The sequence below is a fragment of the Salvelinus namaycush genome, chromosome 21, assembly GCF_016432855.1.
Source record: "Salvelinus namaycush isolate Seneca chromosome 21, SaNama_1.0, whole genome shotgun sequence".
NCBI classification, from domain to species: Eukaryota; Metazoa; Chordata; class Actinopteri; order Salmoniformes; family Salmonidae; genus Salvelinus; species Salvelinus namaycush.
Window position 1 is genome coordinate 36,939,576 of NC_052327.1, and position 19,919 is coordinate 36,959,494.

The 19,919-nt window shown below is 43.0% G+C and overlaps 1 protein-coding gene across 1 annotated transcript in view; it reads right to left on the reverse strand.

The window, feature by feature from the left end:
• The window catches only part of LOC120066718 (SH3 and multiple ankyrin repeat domains protein 2-like), a 159,908-nt gene that overhangs the window by 13,906 nt on the left and 126,083 nt on the right, over positions 1 to 19,919 (reverse strand). The window contains exon 16 of the mRNA XM_039018180.1: positions 548 to 683. Coding sequence (XP_038874108.1) covers positions 548 to 683 — 136 coding nt within the window. The remainder of the gene's footprint in view (positions 1 to 547; positions 684 to 19,919) is intronic.

A 19,919-nucleotide genomic window follows, 5' to 3' on the forward strand; every position in this document is an offset into this window, starting at 1 on the left:
TAGCAATCTTCTAACAAAAACATCTAAAAATGTATTTCCCAAATATGCCCCTGACAGTGCAGTTACATCCACTTTGAATTGGACCTGTGCTGCAGTACAGGTTAACTTTGAATGCCCCAACTGTAAAAACCACCGTCTCAACTTCAAGGCTGAAAAGCACCAGTGAATGTTCTTCTAGCAGTCAGCTTCTAGCTTCCTGATACATTACAGTACAGTACAAGGACGGGCCACGACAGTTTAGAACCACCTGGATTCAAATACTATTTGAAATATTTAAAAAAAACTTTGAGCGTTTGCTCTAGCCAACCTGGAGTATGGGGTTTGATGTTTTGGGTCTATCTATTGGTCCATTAAGCCAGGCAAGCTAAATCGAGGACAGATTAAGTATTTAAAATGATTTCAAATAGTATTTGAACCCAGCTCTGGTTTGAGGACCAGCTGGGACCCTCACTGTGGATTCACCCCAACCGATCAGACATTGATCCCACTGGCCAGGTGGTGTAGGGCAGAGCAGCAAGGTGAGAAACAGAGAGGATAAGAGGCTTACCTTTCTTCCTGGCTGTGTCATCAGGGTCCAGATTCCTGCTAACTGTCACCACTTTGATGATGAGCCGGTTGCCCCCGTGTCGGATCGTATTGACCACCTGTTTGTGGCCCACCTTCACAACATTTTCCTGGTTCACCTGCAAAAAAGAGGACAATACACCTGGGAGTCAGTACAACATGAACCTTCAGGACTCAATGTAACATCGCAACCCTAAAATACAGCTGTAACAGAACGTATTCCATCAGATGTTACATCTCTCAATAACAACTCACTATCAAGCTGATATGAACTCGGCAAAGTCAACATCACTTCAGGACTCAATGACTGGACAGAAATATAACATTACAACCCTAACATAAAATTGTAACAAATCCGTATCCCCATGGAAACAACTCTCCATCATCAAGCTGAAATGCAGCATATCTTCATTACTCCATGACTTAAATGTAAAACCACAACCCTTAAAATAGAAATGCAACAACCCGGCAAAACTTGGCAAAGTATTGAGGTTTGACTGAGATTGACGGTGATTATATATCTTCAGTAGTTTTTCGGTATTTCCTGCTCAGAGTTCTCTTGTGGTGTTTCAACCAGGTTTTATGGACTGATTCCAGCACAATATTTCCTGCTTGGAGGTCTCTGGTGGTATTTCAACCAGGTTTTATGGACTGATTCCAGCACAGTATTTCCTGCTTGGAGGTCTCTGGTGGTATTCCAACCATCCTGTATAACAGATATACTGTACACTCTTAGAAAAAAGGGTGCCATTTATAACCAATATAACCTTTATAATACATACATCTCTAACCTGTCTTGGAACCTTTTTTGTTCCAGGCAGAACCCTTTTGGGTTCCATCTAGAACTCCTTCCACGGAAGGCTTCTGAAATGTGTAATTTCCACTTAGAAATGTCAGACCTAATTTTCCTTTACAAAACACTGATCAACCCCTACAAAAATATCCATTAATTATAATCCACATAATAATTCACATTTATTGTTGCTCAAATTAAGACCCTACATCTGTACACTGTGCTACAATCTAATAAACTGTTAATGGACTGTTCTCATTCCTGTATTTCCTGGCCAGAGGTGGTCTCTGAGGTGTTCAACCAGCCTGTATTTTCACTGTGCTGCTGTCTAATGAATCATTGTTTCCAGCCACTCAATCAGGTCCTCAAAATCAGGCCCAGGTAACTTTAGCCACCGCAAGCTAAAAATTTATAGAAGAAATATGGCATGTGATCCCGTGACCAAAATCACCTGAAATCTCCTCAAATCAACTCCATATTTGGTTTGATGTTACGTAATGATGATTTGGCCTTTTAAATAAATTCCATAGATTTTAAACTAACTGTGGCTCTAGTTAGCTGAGGTTTGTAGTGGCTGTTTAAAGAAAACCGAACCATGGATTACAATTTCTCCTGGCCCATGGACTACTTTCTGGGTGATGAACCATCTAACATCATGTTGTAAAATAGTGAACTACTCCTTTAAAAATACAGATTTTACTGCCTGTCCCACTCTTGAATACAAACATAAAAAACTGCTGCTCCTAGCCATGTTTTCACTCATCCTCTTCTAATAACACAGTATGACATCATCCTCTTCTAATAACACAGTATGACATCATCCTCTTCTAATAACACAGTATGACATCATCCTCTTCTAATAACACAGTATGACATCATCCTCTTCTAATAACACAGTATGACATCATCCTCTTCTAATGACACAGTACAGTATGACATCATCCTCTTCTAATAACACAGTACAGTATGACATCATCCTCTTCTAATAACACAGTATGACATCATCCTCTTCTAATAACACAGTATGACATCATCCTCTTCTAATGACACAGTACAGTATGACATCATCCTCTTCTAATAACACAGTACAGTATGACATCATCCTCTTCTAATAACACAGTATGACATTATCCTCTTCTAATGACACAGTACAGTATGACATCCTCTTCTAATAACACAGTACAGTATGACATCATCCTCTTCTAATAACACAGTACGACATCATCCTCTTCTAATAACACAGTACAGTATGATTTCATCCTGTTCTAATAACAAAGTACAGTATGACATCATCCTCTTCTAATAACACAGTACAGTATGAAATCATCCTCTTCTAATAACACAGCATGACATCATCCTCTTCTAATAATACAGTACAGATATGATATCATCCTCTTCTATTAACATACAATAACATTACAGTAGATCTGTTCTGGGTGACACAGACAAAGACAGAATCAGCATATGCTCTGGGAGCTAGAGCCAACAATCACTCTCAAAACGGGGTTCCTGTCATAAACAACTCTGTATCATATCAAACAATCTCTCCACTTTTACTCATCATAAAGGTTCTCAATCTCCATCAAAAAGCTAGACAGCTAATACGGAGAGATCTGGAGGGCAGTATTATTGAGCCAAGCCTAAAGCCAGTGGAGTGTCTTCATCATTATAGGGACAGTATTGTATTGAGCCCAGCCTAAAGTCAGTGGAGTGTCTTCATCATTATAGGGACAGTATTGTATTGAGCCAAGCCTAAAGTCAGTGGAGTGTCTTCATCATTATAGGGACAGTATTGTATTGAGCCAAGCCTAAAGCCAGTGGAGTGTCTTCATCATTACAGGGACAGTATTGTATTGAGCCAAGCCTAAAGTCAGTGGAGTGTCTTCATCATTACAGGGACAGTATTGTATTGAGCCAAGCCTAAAGCCAGTGGAGTGTCTTCATCATTACAGGGACAGTATTGTATTGAGCCAAGCCTAAAGCCAGTGGAGTGTCTTCATCATTACAGGGACAGTATTGTATTGAGCCAAGCCTAAAGCCAGTGGAGTGTCTTCATCATTACAGGGACAGTATTCTATTGAGCCAAGCCTAAAGCCAGGGGAGTGTTGTCATCATTATAGGGACAGTACAGTATTGATCCAAGCTTAAAGCCAGTGGAGAGTCTTCATCATACTACGCACAGTATTGTACTGAGCCAAGTAAGTGTCATCATAACCCCCATCTGCCAGAGAAGTTTCCAAATGGCCAAAAGGCTGGTCACATATGGTATTGATGATCGATCGTCAGTTAGGCCCTCTACGCTGCCTGACCTCAACCCTCTACGCTGCCTGACCTCAACCCTCTACGCTGCCTGACCTCAACCCTCTACGCTGCCTGACCTCAACCCTCTACGCTGCCTGACCTCAACCCTCTACGCTGCCTGACCTCAACCCTCTACGCTGCCTGACCTCAACCCTCTACGCTGCCTGACCTCAACCCTCTACACACATCCAGAGAAGAGGACTAAGCTAGTTAGACCCCAGGTCTATCAAACACAAACACTTCAACCTAGCCCCCTGTCCTCTTCAGATACAAATCCGAAGTAGAGAAAACCTACTGTACTAATACACCAGAAAAATCGGACATTTGCCCTGAGAAGGATACTCGAAAGTAGTTTGAATCGTTGAAATTATTATTGAAAACATGAATAGTGGTTCTGCGAGCATAATAGAATGCTGATGCTTGTATAATACCACTCCCAGAGAGTCCCAGGGTGACAGGGAGGATGCTGATCCTTTGGGGAAGGTGAGTCTCGTCACCATCTCTGACCTCTGACCTCCATTAAAGTGTACAGTAAGAGAGACTACAACAGTAACCCTTGTATTTCATAATGATGATGCCTCCATAACAGAAAGAGTCCCAGACTGGCAGGAACATCCCTTGGGGGAGGTGAAATACTCCTCACCCTCTATGACCTCCGCCACAGTCACAACCCCCTAAAGACACAACCCCCTAAAGACACAACCCCCTAAAGACACAACCCCCTAATATCACAACCCCCTAATATCACAACCCCCTAATATCACAACCCCCTAATATCACAACCCCCTAATATCACAACCACTTAGTGAAAGTCTCCTCACCCTCTGTGACCTTTGCCTTCGCCGCACCACAGTCACAACTAGGGCTGTTACGGTGACCGTATTTACCGCCACACCGGCAGTGACGAGTCATGATCGCAGTCAAATTCCACGTGACCGTTTAGTCACGGTAACTAGGCTTCTTCCAGCTCTGATGCTGCTGATGGTCATTAGTAGCCTACCAAACTTGCTAACTGCCTGGTACTCAGCACTCTATTGACCCTCTAATCACTCTGACATCAATGCAAATGTGTTCGAAAATCTTTTTAAAAGCCTGTTGGACCTAGACTTGGTGCTCCGGTATCTCTTGCCGTGTGGTAGCAGAGAGAACAGTCTATGACTAGGATGGCTGGAGTCTTTGGCAATTTTTAGGGCCTTCCTCTGACACTGCATGGTATAGAAGTCCTGGATGGCAGGAAGATTGGCCCCAGTGATGTACTGGGCCGTATGCACTACCCTCTGTAGTGCCTTGCGGTCGGAGGCCGAGCAGTTGCCATACCAGGCAGTGATGCAACCTGTCAGGATGCTCTCGATGGTGCAGCTTTAGAACTTTTTGAAGATCTGAGGACCCATGCCAAATTATTTCAGTCTCCTGAGGGGGAACAGGCATTGTCGTGCCCTCTTCACAACTGTCTTGGTGTGTTTTGGACCATGATAGTTTGTTGGTGATGTGGACACCAGGTTGTAGAAGCTCTCAACCTGCTCCACTACAGCCCAGTCGATGAGAATGGGGGCGTGCTCGGCTCTCCTTTTTCTGTAGTCCACGATCATCTCCTTTGTCTTGATCATGTTGAGGGAGAGGTTGTTATCCTGGCACCACACTGCCAGGTCTCTGACGACCTCCCTATAGGCTGTCTCATTGTTGTCGGTGATCAGGCCTACCACTGTTGTGTCATCTGCAAACTTAATGATGGGGTTGGAGTCGTGCTTGGCCATGCAGTCATTGGTGAACAGGGAGTACAGGAGGGGACTAAGCACGCACCCCTGAGGGGCCCCCGTGTTGAGGATCAGCGTGGGAGATGTGTTGCTACCTGTCGTGATTCCACCTGTCACCAGAGGGCAGCAGAGACCATCCTAGAGACATTAATGATACTCAGGCGTGTCCTATTACTCATTATGATTTCCCTGCTAAAAGAGGTGTGTTTTCTGGTTTCTTTTGCAGAAGCTTGAATTGTTTACCTTGTGCGTTTGTTTCCTGAGTGAGTTTTTCAGACTTAGTGTTTGTTGTTTTTTCCAGTGTACTGTGATCCTGTGGCAACTGTTTATCAGTAAAGTATTTATGTTAATCCTTAACCACTGATTCCTCGTCTGGTCTCTTCTCTGCACCTGGGTCCAACCTCACCACGTCACAGTTACCTACCCTTACCACCTGGGGGCGGCCCCCGTCAGGTAGTCCATGATCGAGTTGCAATGGGAGGTGTTTAGTCCCTTAGCTTAGTGAATAGTCTGATGGGTGACAATATTAGCCTATCACTTGTGAATTATATATTTTCACTTGTGAATGATGCCTAGCTTGTGTGTAAGCAGGCAAGAAACAGGGCATGCCTTTTATTTGCGACTTTTTCATAATCATAGTCCCACACCTCATGTAGCCTAGTCCATGGGCCTAGGTGTTTTGATAAGGTTCGGACATGTGTCACAACTAAACTGGCCAAATAACTTCTTAAAATTAAGCACATGGATCCACTTTACAACTGGTGTAGAGCCTAACGTGCATACTGTACATAGGCAGCGTGTGAGTTTGGGGAAGATAATTTCCCCCATAAATATGCACCTTTATAATAAAGCGTTACATGCATAATTACATATGGGGTCTTTTACACTAATTGATTGCATTTTGGAACACTCGTGCTTATAGCCTACTGTCGTGTATGCATTGCTGCGCTTATTATGTGAAGAAATAGCCTAATATTTTATCAACATTTTAAGCTAAACATTCTCATCTGGTGCATCAGCCTCATTGCTTTAAAAAAAAAAAATTGATGCGAGTGGTTGTATTAATTTGGAATCTATCGCATCAAACAACTGTCCCAGACTATGTTTGGAATATTTATTTCTCACACAGAAGGACAAGTTGACCAATAGAATAGTTCAACCTTAGTACTACGGGGGATAGTAGATTGCCATAGGCTCATGCATTTGCTGTTCGTTAGGCTTACTCATCCTGTTGGCTGACAAAAAGTAAATGTGGACAGTTTTTTTATCTTCAATATGCGTCTTAGAATTCGATAAGAAGGAAGTGCGCAGTCGTGTCCTCGATGTGTCTGTCTTCACTTGTAGCCTAATTCGCAGCTGAGATAGATGCCTGTGAGAAGAACCCGATCACGTGATGGCCAATGGCTAATATGAATTGAGATATCTGAGAGAGCCATGTGAGTGAGAGGTGCTTTGGAACACGCAGCCAGGAGAAGGGAATTATAAGTCACACCCTGATCTGTTTCACCTGTCTTCGGGATTGTCTCCACCCCCCTCTAGGTGTCGCCCATCTTCCCCTGTGTATTTATACCTGTGTTCTCTGTTTGTCTGTTGCCAGTTTTTGTTGTTCGTAAAACCTACCAGTGTTTGTTTCCATGGTCCTGTCTGTTTTCCTGCTACTGTTTTCTAGTCTTTCCTGGTTTTGACCGTTCTGCCTGCCCTGACCCTGAGACTGCCAGCCGTTTTGTACCTTACCCCACCATTCTGGATTACTGACCTCTGCCTGCCCTTACCCTGAGACTGCCTGCCGTTCTGTACCCGTTTCACCCTTTCTGGATTACTGACCCCTGCTTGCCTTGACCTGACGTTTGCGATAAACTCTTGTTACTTCTACACTGTCTGCATCTGGGTCTTACCTAAACGTGATATTACCATATTCAGCCCAAAGGCACAATGGCCACTGACTGGAAAAGGTCTGGATTTTTTTAGGGGGCAATCGGAGGATGCTGCCGGTTAATTCGAGGCATTATCAAGTGCTCGTCAAATTGTAAATGAGAGACTGATGAAGTGTGTGCAGCCTGTGCAAGAAGCAAATCAGAGCTCATGCCTTTCATGCTACTTTTTTCTAATTATCATTAGAGTTGCATCATGCAGATTTATAATGTATACTTTTTTAACATATAGCCCAACGTTTGTATCACAACTAAATTTGCAAAACAACTCTAAATTAAGCATATAGGAGGACCAGTTTATTTGCCAACCGTTCAACACAGAATAGCGCACTCCCTCAGAAATCGTTAGGAGAAAAGATCCTTTCTACTTTATTCAGCTATGTTCCATTGTATTCTTCATACTATAAACTCCCCTAACATATGGAAGAAGGTACTCTGTTCAGATTAGATTAAAATTGAGCTTTTGGGCCATCAAGGAAAATGTTATGTCTGGCGCAAACCCATCACCCCTCCTCACACCGAGAACACCATCATTCTGGCCATCATGCTGTGGGGATGTTTTTCCATCGGCAGGGACTGATCAAAATTGAAGGAATGATGGATGCTGCTAAATACAGGGAAATTCTTCCAGAGATTTGAGAGGACAAGCAGGACAATGACCCTAAGCATACTGCTAAAGCAACACTCAAGTGGTTCAAAGGGAAACATTTAAATGTCTTGGAATGGCCTAGTCAAAGCCCAGACCTCAATCCGATTGAGAATCTGTGGTATGACTTAAAGATTGCTGTACACCAGCGGAACCCATCCAACTTGAAGTAGCTGGAGCAGTTTTGTCTTGAAGAATGGGCAAAAGTCCCAGTGGCTAGATGTGCCAAGCTTATAGAGACATACCCCAAAATACTTGCAGCTGTAATTGCTGCAAAAGGTGGCTCTACAAAGTAGAGTTCACTTGGGGGGGTGAATAGTTATGCACGCTCAAGTTCTGTTGTCATATTTCTTGTTTGTTTCATAATAAAAAAATGTTTTGCTTATTCAAAGTGGTAGGCATGTTGTGTAAATGAAATGATACAAACCCCCCCCCAAAAAAAATCAATTTTAATTCCAGGTTGTAAGGCAACAAAACAGAAAAAATGGGGGGGTGAATACTTTTGCAAGCCACTGTAACGAGGTCTCAGGAATGGAGGGGGCGTGACGAGATGCATGTCAACCCCCCAAACAGGAAATCTCACCCTTGTCTTTTAATCTGGTTAACGTCTTTGGTATAGGGGGCAGCATTTTCACTTTTGGATGAATTTCGTGCCCATAGTGAACTGCCTCCTAATCTGTCCCACATGCTAATATATGCATATTACTATTACTATTGGATAGAAAACACTCTGAAGTTTCTAAAACTGTTTGAATGATGTCTGTGAGTATAACATAACTCATATGGCAGGCAAAAACCTGAGAAAAAATCCAAACAGGAAGTGAAAATTCTGAGAGTGGTCGTTGTTAAAGTCATCGCCTATTCAATTCCCTGTAATATATGGATCTGTTTGCACTTCATACGCCTTCCACTAGTCAACAGTCTGTAGAACGTGGAATGAAGCTTATGCTGTGTTGTGGGACCGGATGGGAGGGGAATGAGTCAGTGGTCTGGCAGATTGCCAGTTCTTGGTCACGCGCTTTCCTCATTATATCGTCTTGCGTTCCATTACTTATAGAGACTGAAAAGAATTCTCCGGTTGGAACCTTATTGGATATAAATGATAACAACATCCTGAAGATTGATTCTCTACTAAGTTTGACCAGTTTATTCGACCTGGAATATAACTTTTTGAAGTTCTCGTCCGACGTTTGCCTGCATCTGCGCGAGCGTTTGGACATGTGTACTACACATGCTAGCAAAATTATCGAATTGGACATAAGTAATGGACATTATCGAACAAAACAACGATTTATTGTGGAACTAGGATTCCTGGCACTGCATTCTGATGAAGATAATCAAAGGTAAGGGAATATTTATGATGTAATTTCGTATTTCTGTTGACTCCAACATGGCGGAGAAATGTTGTTACATCTGAGCGCCGTCTCAGATTATTGCATGGTGTGCTTTTTTCGTAAAGTGTTTTTTAAATCTGACACAGCGGTTGCATTAGGAACAAGTGTATCTTTCATCAAAGTTTATGATGAGTATTTCTTTTATTTTACGTGGCAGAAATACTCATCATAACTTTTATAATTACTCCGGATATTTGAGGCATTTCTGAACATGGCGCCAATGTAAACCGAGATTTGTGGATATAAATATGCACATTATCGAACAAAACATAAATGTATTGTGTAACATGATATCATATGAGTGTCATCTGATGAAGATGTTCAAAGGTTAGTGATTCATTTTATCTCTATTTCTGGTTTTTGTTACTACTATCTTTTGCTGGGAAAATGGCTGTGTTTTTCTGTGGCTATGTACTGAGCTAACATAATTGTTTGGTGTGCTTTCCCCGTAAATCCTTTTTGGAATCAGACATGTTGGCTGGATTCACAACATGTGTAGCTTTAATTTGGTGTCTTTCATGTGTGATTTCATGAAAGATAGATTTTTATAGTAATATATTTGAATTTGGCGCGCTAAATTTTTCTGGATTTTGGCCAAGTGGGACGCTACCGTCCCACCTATTCTAGAGAAGTTAATCTAGTTACATTTGGACTACAGCGAGTCTGAGACAGAGAGGGCACTACACCCACACACACCCGCTCACATGCACGCACCAACACACACACAAAAAAAACATGGGGGAGGGGAACCAGATGCTTAATTTAACAAAATAAAATTTCTCAAAATCAGATCCCAAAAGCGGCTTACTGTAATGCTTTATACTGAATGACCCTGCATGCACGGCTTACACACACACACACACACACACACACACACACACAAATTAAGGGAAGAGTGTTGCTCTGTGGTCTACATCCCAATGCGTCATTAAAGCCTGATGAAATTAATGACCTTGTCCCTGATCAGCCAACATGGACTCTACAACACACAGAATGGATTAGAAGATGCTGAGTCCTCCATTTTACTCCACTTATCTGTTCACTAAGGGTTGCTTTTGTCTTTGGCTGTGTCCCAAGAAAATATTGACACCCTGGATAAATATGAGCAAACATTACTGTTTAAAATAAATAATTCAAATACTGAGCTGCACTACATGACCAAAAGTATGTAGACACCTGCTCGTCAAACATCTCAATCCAAAATCATGGGTATTAATATGGAGTTGGTCTCGCCTTTGTTGCTAGATGTTGAAATATTGCTGCAGGGACTTGCTTCCATTCAGCTAAAACAGCATTAGTGAGGTTAGCACTGATTTTGGGCGATTAGGCCTGACTCGCAGTTGCGTTCCAATTCATCCCAAAGGTGTTCAATGGGGTTGAGGTCAGGGCTCTGTGCAGGCCAGTCAAGTACTTCCGCACCAATATCGACAACCATTTCTGTATGGACCTCGCTTTGTGCACGGGGCATTGTCATGCTGAAATAGACTAAGATACAGTAGATGGTATAGAATACAGTACACACACATATAGAGCCATATATATATATATATATATATATGAGTGTGTGTGTGCAGATGTGTGTGTATACAGTGCATTCGGAAAGTATTCAGACTCTCGACTTTTTCCACATTTTGAAATGTTACAGCCTTATTCTAAAATTGATTAAATTAAATGTTTTCCTCATCAATCTACACACAATACCCCATAATATTTATTTATTTTAATAACAAAAAAGAAATACCATATTTACAAAAGTATTCAGACCCTTTACTATGAGACTTGAAATTGAGCTCAAGTGCATCCTGTTTCCATTGACCATCATTGAGATGTTTCTACAACTTGGAGTCCACCTGTGGTAAATTCTATTGATTGGACATGATTTGTAAAGCTACACACCTGTCTATATAATGTCCCACAGTTGACAGTGCATGTCAGAGCAAAACTCAAGCCAAGAGTTCGAAAGAATTGTCCGTAGAGCTCCGAGACAGGACTGTGTCGAGGCACAGATCTGGGGAAGCGTAACAAAAAATGTCTGCAGCATTGAAAGTCCCCAAGAACACAATGGCCTCCATCATTCCCAAATTGAAGAAGTTTGGAACCACCAAGACTCTTCCTAGAGCTGGCAGCCCGGCCAAACTGAGCAATCGGGGGAGAAGGGCCTTGGTCAGTGAGGTGACCAAGAACCCGATGGTCATTCTGGAGGAGCTCCAGAGTTCCTCTGTGGAGATGGGAGAACCTTCCAGAAGGACAACCATCGCTGCAGCATTCCACCAATCAGGCCTTTATTGTAGAGTGGCCAGACGGAAGCCACTCCTCAGTAAAAGGCACATGACAGCCCACTTGGAGTTTGCCAAAAGGCAAACGACTCTCAGACCATGAGAAACAAGATTCTCTGTTCTGATGAAACCAAGATTGAACTCTTTGGCCTGAATGTCAGTGTCACATCTGGAGGAAATCTGGCACCATCGCTACGGTGAAGCATGGTGGTGGCAGCATCATGCTGTGGGGATGTTTTTCAGCGGCAAGGACTGGGAGACTAGTCAGGATCGAGGAAAAGATGAACGGAGCAAAGTACATAGAGATCCTTGATGAAAACCTGCTCCAGAGCGCTCAGGACCTCAGACTGTGGCGAAGGTTCACCTTCCAACAGGATAACGACCCTAAGCACACAGCCAAGACAACACAGGAGTGGCTTCGGGACAAGTCTCTGAATGTCCTTGAGTGGCCCAGCCAGAGGCCGGACTTGAACCCGATCTAACATTTCTGGAGAGACCTGAAAATAGCTGTGCAGGGACGCTCCCCATCCTATATGACAGAGCTTAAGAGGATCTACAGATCTGCAGAGAAAAATGGGAGAAACTCCCCAAATACAGGTGTGCCAATCTTGTAGCATCATACCCAAGAAGAATTGAGGCTGTAATCGCTACCAAAGGTGCTTCAACAAAGTACTGAGTAAAGGGTCAGGATACTTATGTAAATGTAATATTTTTTTATTTTTACAAATTTGCAACAATTAAAAACAATGTGTTTTTGCTTTACCATTGTTGGGTATTCTATGTAGATTTAATCAATTTTAGATTGTGGAAAAACTCCAGGGGTCTGAAAACTATGCACTTCATGTGTGTGACGAAAGGATGGGGGGGGGGGCAGTATTTTCTGCTCATGTATTCTCCTTTCGATGCCAAATCCACCACTATTGTGCGCGGCCAAAGAGCTCTATTTTAATGTTAGCCAACAAATGTATATGCCTGGAGTTTGCTAAATGGCATTGCCACTTGGATTGGAACCTGACAATAGAGCTCTTTGGCCATTATTATTATTTGACCATGTTGGTCATTTATGAACATTTGAACATCTTGGCCATGTTCTGTTATAATCTCCACCCGGCACAGCCAGAAGAGGACTGGCCACCCCTCATAGCCTGGTTCCTCTCTAGGTTTCTTCCTAGGTTTTGGCCTTTCTAGGGAGTTTTTCCGAGCCACCGTGCTTCTACACCTGCATTGCTTGCTGTTTGGGGTTTTAGGCTGGGTTTCTGTATAGCACTTTGATATATCAGCTGATGTAAGAAGGGCTATATAAATACATTTGATTTGATTAACACTGGTGGTGGCCAGGGCATCGGAATGAGAATGCATGAGCAGAAAAGAACTCCACACCAACTGTAAAATATGGTGGTGGATCTTTGATGTTATGGGGTTTTCAGCTTCCACTGGTCCGTGTTAAGGTCAATGGCATCATTACCCAGTACCAGGATAGTTTAGCCAAAAACCTGGTTGCCTCGTCGAGGAGACTGAAACTTGCCCGCAAGTGGATTTTCCAGCAAGACAATAACCCCAAGCACATCTACAAATACAAAGGGAAATAGTTAATGGGCCACAATATCAACATTTTGAAATGGCCATCTCAGTCTCCGCATTTAAAACCCATTGAAAACCTGTGGATTGAATTGAAGAGGGCAGTCCATAAGCGCAGATGAAGGATATCAAGGATCTGGAAGGACTCTGTATGGAGGAATGGTCAAAATCCCTCCCAATGTGTTCTCCAACTCATAAAACATTTTAGAAAAACATTCAGTGCCATTATCCTCACAAGATGAGGTATTGAAAGGTATTTAAAACAGGGGTGTCAATAATTTTGACCCATACTTTAAAAAAAAAACATTTTTATTACTTGTTAAACAAAATCGCTTTCTCTGAGCAATTGTATTATAAAATAATATAATTTCCCTCCAAAATTTGAGTGTACAATGTAGCTCAGTATTTGAATTATTTATTTTATACAGTAATTTTTGCTCATCTTTATCAAGGATGTCAATCATTTCGGACCCCACTGTAAAAAGTACTCCAGAGTGACGCAGCGGTCTAAGGCAATGCATCTCAGTGCTTGAGACTACAGACACCCTGGTTTGACTCCAGGCTGTATCACAACCGGCCGTGATTGGGAGTTCCATAAGGCAGCGCACAATTGGCTCAGCGTTGTCGGGGTTTGGCCGGTGTAGGCCGTCATTGTAAATAAGAATTTGTTCTTAACTGACTTGCCTAGTTAAATAAAGGTTAAATAAAATAAAAATTGACCAGGGCTTATAGGGTTCTGGTCAACAGTAGTGCACAATTTAGGGAACATTTGGAACATGTCCATTCTCTCCAGGAAGCAGTAGCTGATTGTACTGAGTGACTCCACAGTCACAAGACAACAGCTGTGTCTCATAAGGTTTTTTGCTCATGACTTGAATACATATTTTAGAGTGTGTCATGTGACTCTGAGTGTGTGTAGTATATGCTTCTTGTTTTGGTGTGTGTAGTTTTTGTACATTTCAGCCAGTGAAGTGGATGAATCAAGGAAGCAATAAATCATTATTGTTGTCTCTTGTACAGTACTGGTTAAAGGCTGAATCTGGTTGTCTGTCTCTGTCCTTCCTTTAATTGTCTGTGTATTGATTGGTTTGTTTTTCCTCACAGAATTAGACATTTTAGGGAGTCTGGGGACAGAATCTTTTTCTTTTTAGTCTTAAATGGCTCATCTCTTTATCTCTGTGGACTGGTCAGAGGTGCCTGAGGGTCTCCTGGTTAACTGAGCAGTGTTATGTAATGCTTGGGCCGCCGAACATAGACATTCGATGTTATATAATGTGTGTGTGTGTGTGTGTGTGTGTGTGTGTGTGTGTCACTATGCAAGTGAGTGCGCACCCTTTTAGTAAATTGCACATGTTAATTCTGCTGGATATAACCAGAAGTGACACAAAATCCTATTTCTGAAATATGAAAGGGCCTTGTAGACACTGGCACACAACCCCCTTCCCTCCCTCCCTGGTAAATCACTCGCTGCATTCGTTGCTGTCTGTATTTCACATCACTGAGATGTACTGGGGGCCTGTAGGGCTATTATGATGTAGGATGCGAAACATTGGTGTTTTCCTTTTTTTCACTGGATGGATTGGGTCAGAACCTCTGAGACAGAGCAGCGACCCTGAGCAGAGTAGACGAGAGTTTGTGAGACAGAGCAGCGACCCTGAGCAGAGTAGACGAGAGTTTGTGAGACAGAGCAGCGACCCTGAGCAGAGTAGACGAGAGTTTGTGAGACAGAGCAGCGACCCTGAGCAGAGTAGACGAGAGTTTGTGAGACAGAGCAGCGACCCTGAGCAGAGTAGACGAGAGTTTGTGAGACAGAGCAGCGACCCTGAGCAGAGTAGACGAGAGTTTGTGAGACAGAGCAGCGACCCTGAGCAGAGTAGACGAGAGTTTGTGAGACAGAGCAGCGACACTGAGCAGAGTAGACGAGAGTTTGTGAGACAGAGCAGCGACCCTGAGCAGAGTAGACGAGACTCTGTGAGAATGAGGCTGCGTCTGAAATGGCACCCTATTCTCTTTATAGTGTACACTTCTTTTGACCAGAGTCGGGTTGTGATGAAAAAGTAGTGCACTATTTTAAAACATTTAATAAAGTAACCTTAAATTTTACTAGGCAAGTCAGTTAAGAGCAAATTCTTATTTACAATGACGGCCTAGGAACAGTGGGTTAACTGCCTTGTTCAGGGGCCAAACGACAGCTTTTTACCTTCTCAGCTCGGTTACTGGCCCAACGCTCTAACCACTAGACTAATTGTGCACTACTGTTGACCAGATCCCTATAAGCCTTGATCAATAGCAGTGCACTACGTAGGGAATGGGATGCCATTCAGCACCACTAAGTGTTTTCTTCCCTCTTGGACAGGGATGTTATCACATAAGAGGGGAAAGGCCAGTGGCTGGCCATCAATGGAGTAAAGGCTGTTTCACTGTGGTTTCACTGAGCCACTTCAGAGAGGGGGGGGGTTAACAGAGGCCAATCACCCACAGTCCCATTGCAATTCCATGATCAAATGCAATCTCCTCGCTAGCTATTCTCCTCTTCAGTCTTCAGGGCAGGTGGAACACTTTTGAGTAGACTAATTACCAAGTACACAGAGGAGCTGCTGGATGAGATGACCTATCTATCGTTCTTCCCTTTTACAGCCTTTTCTGGGTGGCCTGAATTGGAACCACTTCAGCTCAAAGCCCATGTATTAAGAGTAGCGGTATCGTACGTCAGGCATACGCAGATGAAACACTATTGAAGAGAGGTATCCCCACACACTGATGACATTCAAGAGAGAGATGAACCACAGGAGATACTATGTGATGTCATGGTTGAAGAGTAAGCATATGAAAAGTATATAAGAAAACGTCAAGAAACACAATCAATGTATCTATCAAAAAACATCTGATTTGATGTGTTACCGTATGTTATAAACCAATAGTATTCCAAAGAGCTGAAATGTAAACACTACACGCCATTATATACTGTATCCCACGCTTTGGTTTAATCAGAGCACATTTGAGATGACCTTGAAGTGAATGCCATATTTAGCTAATCAGCTAATTTAGGAATAGCAATAGTATACAGGTTGTATTATACAGTTGGCAATATCACAATAATAATAATAATAACACAATAAAGCACATTTTCTGGCTTGAGAGACACAGCTACATAGCTCACACCTCCGTCACCAAACCCCAGCCACTTGCTGACGTTTTCACACACCTTTATATTAGAGTAGGCAGACCGTCAAGGACAGACAAAGAGGGTGCTGCTGGGAAATCTCTTACAGCTGTCTTCCTCCCTTTCATCCATCCCAATGAGCTTAGGGACACAATGTGAAGCTGGTTGCTAGGTGACCACTGAGCCGTAATACGACATGAGTGAGCCTTGGACATCCAGCAGCTTGTGCAATGAACCAACAGGTCCCCACCATGGCTAATGAGATTGTATTTACAAGAATCCCCATTAGCCAATGAATGGGAAGTATAATGATTCTACTGTCTATTCATTGGGTAATAATGGGGATTCTTGTAAATACATTGTCCTTTTTTTCAGACTCAACATCCCATGTTGTCCCTTCAGGGAGAATAGGGCCAATGCAACACTGAACAAGGTCATCAGTTCACATTTACATTTTACATTTAAGTCATTTAGCAGACGCTCTTATCCAGAGCGACTTACAAATTGGAAAGTTCATACATATTCATCCTGGTCCCCCCGTGGGGAATGAACCCACAACCCTGGCGTTGCAAGCGCCATGCTCTACCAACTGAGCCACACGGGACCACAGTTCAAAGCCTGGATTGAATTATTTACTACAGTATCGACAAATAAACAATTAAGAGACAGTTAAGCCTGTTCGTACATTGCTACCGTACGTATCCACACAATTTATTTTCCTCCTATCCTCAAAGTAGGTTACACCACCAAGCAGAGTTCTTTATTTTAGTGACAGGTTGTGTTGTTATTAGGCCATGAGGTACCTCCAAGGCATGCTCTCTGGGCGGCTGTCCACACAGAACAACTCACTGTCCATGAGATAGTCACAGAGATGAGCAGAACAACTCACTGTCCATGAGATAGTCACAGAGATGAGCAGAGCACTGCAGTAAGGACTGGCGAGGGCAGGCTTAGTCCAACATCAATACAAGCTCTACAGTACCAGGCAAAGAGAGAGAAGGGTGTTTGGAAACAACAGTCATTGATGACAGGGCAGCACTAGTTTAAATATTCCTATCAGTTGCAATGAAGCTTTGATTCTTTCTCCTATAGCAACATGTCTTACTTAGTGATGGTGGGAGGGGGGGATCTATACAGTAGAGTATCGCAGTATTATTTTTGATGATATAATTTATTTTGACTGAGTAGCGATTCTCTCCACCAACAATGTTTTTGTTAAGCCAGCGCTAGTCAGCTCTACTTGTACCAAAATTCTGATATTTCTCATTCTCTAGCTTGTTCTCCATGTTCTTCTCTAGCTTGTTCTCCACTAGCTCGTTCTCCATGTTCTTCTCTAGCTCGTTCTCCACTAGCTCGTTCTCCATGTTCTTCTCTAGCTCGTTCTCCATGTTCTTCTCTAGCTCGTTCTCCATGTTCTTCTCTAGCTCGTTCTCCATGTTCTTCTCTAGCTTGTTCTCCATGTTCTTCTCTAGCTCGTTCTCCACTAGCTCGTTCTCCATGTTCTTCTCTAGCTCGTTCTCCATGTTCTTCTCTAGCTCGTTCTCCATGTTCTTCTCTAACTCGTTCTCCATGTTCTTCTCTAGCTCGTTCTCCATGTTCTTCTCTAGCTCGTTCTCCATGTTCTTCTCTAGCTCGTTCTCCATGTTCTTTTTCAATAGTGAGCCAACATGTTTTCAGCCCTTTTAAATCCACAAATGATCAAAACTCGTTTTCTCATGCGCTCTCTTGTCCCACTGCAGTAGACATGGTGAGCAATATGTTTGTAACATCGAATCCCAATAAAATCACAGTATAGAAACTACAATACATATCATATCAGCACCTAAGTATTGTGATATCGTATCATGAGGTCCCTGGCAATCCCCAGCCCTAGTCCTCATAGACCACACTGACAAATGTTTTGGCTCGCGCCTTCCTCAATGCGTGTGTGGTCACAGTACCACACCAGTGCTCTGTATGTAGAACAACCCCAGACTGTGACGAACTGGCTCGGCTGGAGGACAAAGACTCAGGAGAGTGCTGACATCTATGATGTAGGGCAGCATCGCACGTTGCCAGTTCATCACACACACACACACATAAAACAGAATGACACACACATTGCACTTACACACTGAAAATATGTTCCTTCTTCACACACACACACACCTTCACCCACCTCCCACCCACCCACTCCCACATACATACACACACACACCTTCACACACACACACACACACATTGCCCTTTCACACTGGAATCTGTTCCTGTGGGGAACATATCAGTGCTAAACATATGTTTGATTATAGGTTATTTCAAGCAGCTGCTGTTGTTCTCTGTGAGAGGACAGGAAGCCACACAGACAGATAAGAGCATTAGACGTCCACTGCTAAGAGATTCTGTATTGTTGGCAGGATACACTGAGACTTCTGCATCCCAAACTGTCCCGTGTTCCATATCCCTATACAGGGCACTATTTTTCAACAGGGCCCATCCATAGTAGGTTACTATTTCCTTAGCTATTAGGGGAAAAGGGGGACACCTAGTCAGTTGTATAAGGAAAGGGGGATACCTAGTCAGTTGTATAGGGAAAGGGGGACACCTAGTCAGTTGTATATGGAAAGGGGGACACCTAGTCAGTTGTATAGGGAAAGGGGGATACCTAGTCAGTTGTATAGGGAAAGGGGGACACCTAGTCAGTTGTATAGGGAAAGGGGGACACCTAGTCAGTTGTATAGGGAAAGGGGGACACCTAGTCAGTTATACGACTGAATGCCTTCAACTGAAATGTGTCTTCCACATTTAACCAAACGCCTCTGAACCAGAGAGGTGTTTGCGAAGGGTTGCCTTAAATCAACATCCATGTGTTCTTTGCCCTTGCTCAAGGGCAGAACAACATATTTTTACCTTGTCAGGGGATTCGATCCTACCCGCAAGGCTACCTGCCGCCCCCCAGGCTACCTATACTTTCAATTGGTTAAATTGGAGCCTGAATACGTTTTATTGTGTATGTAAGATACAGAATATGTGGTGGCCCGTTTGGCCATGGCCATTCAGACCAGCAGTATTGTCATATTATATCCACTACCAGAGCCATGCATACATATTTATGTCAATACACGTCCACTAAGTGCATTAACAAACCATATTACAACCTGCTATGTGACCCTAAAGGCTTCCTACAACCTGCTATGTGACCCTAAGAGCTTCCTACAACCTGCTATGTGACCCTAAGGGCTTCCTACAACCTGCTATGTGACCCTAAAGGCTTCCTACAACCTGCTATGTGACACTAAGGGCTTCCTACAACCTGCTATGTGACCCTAAGGGCTTCCTACAACCTGCTATGTGACCCTAAGAGCTTCCTACAACCTGCTATGTGACCCTAACATGCTGACCACACGGCTCACGTTGCAAAAATAAATGTACACATAGATGTTATTCAATCATTGCACCCACACTGCTCGCGAGCGTCTGCGTTGCTAGGCGTTAAAATAGAAGTCAGTTCTACTTGTGACGCTAAACGCAGTGCAAGTCCTG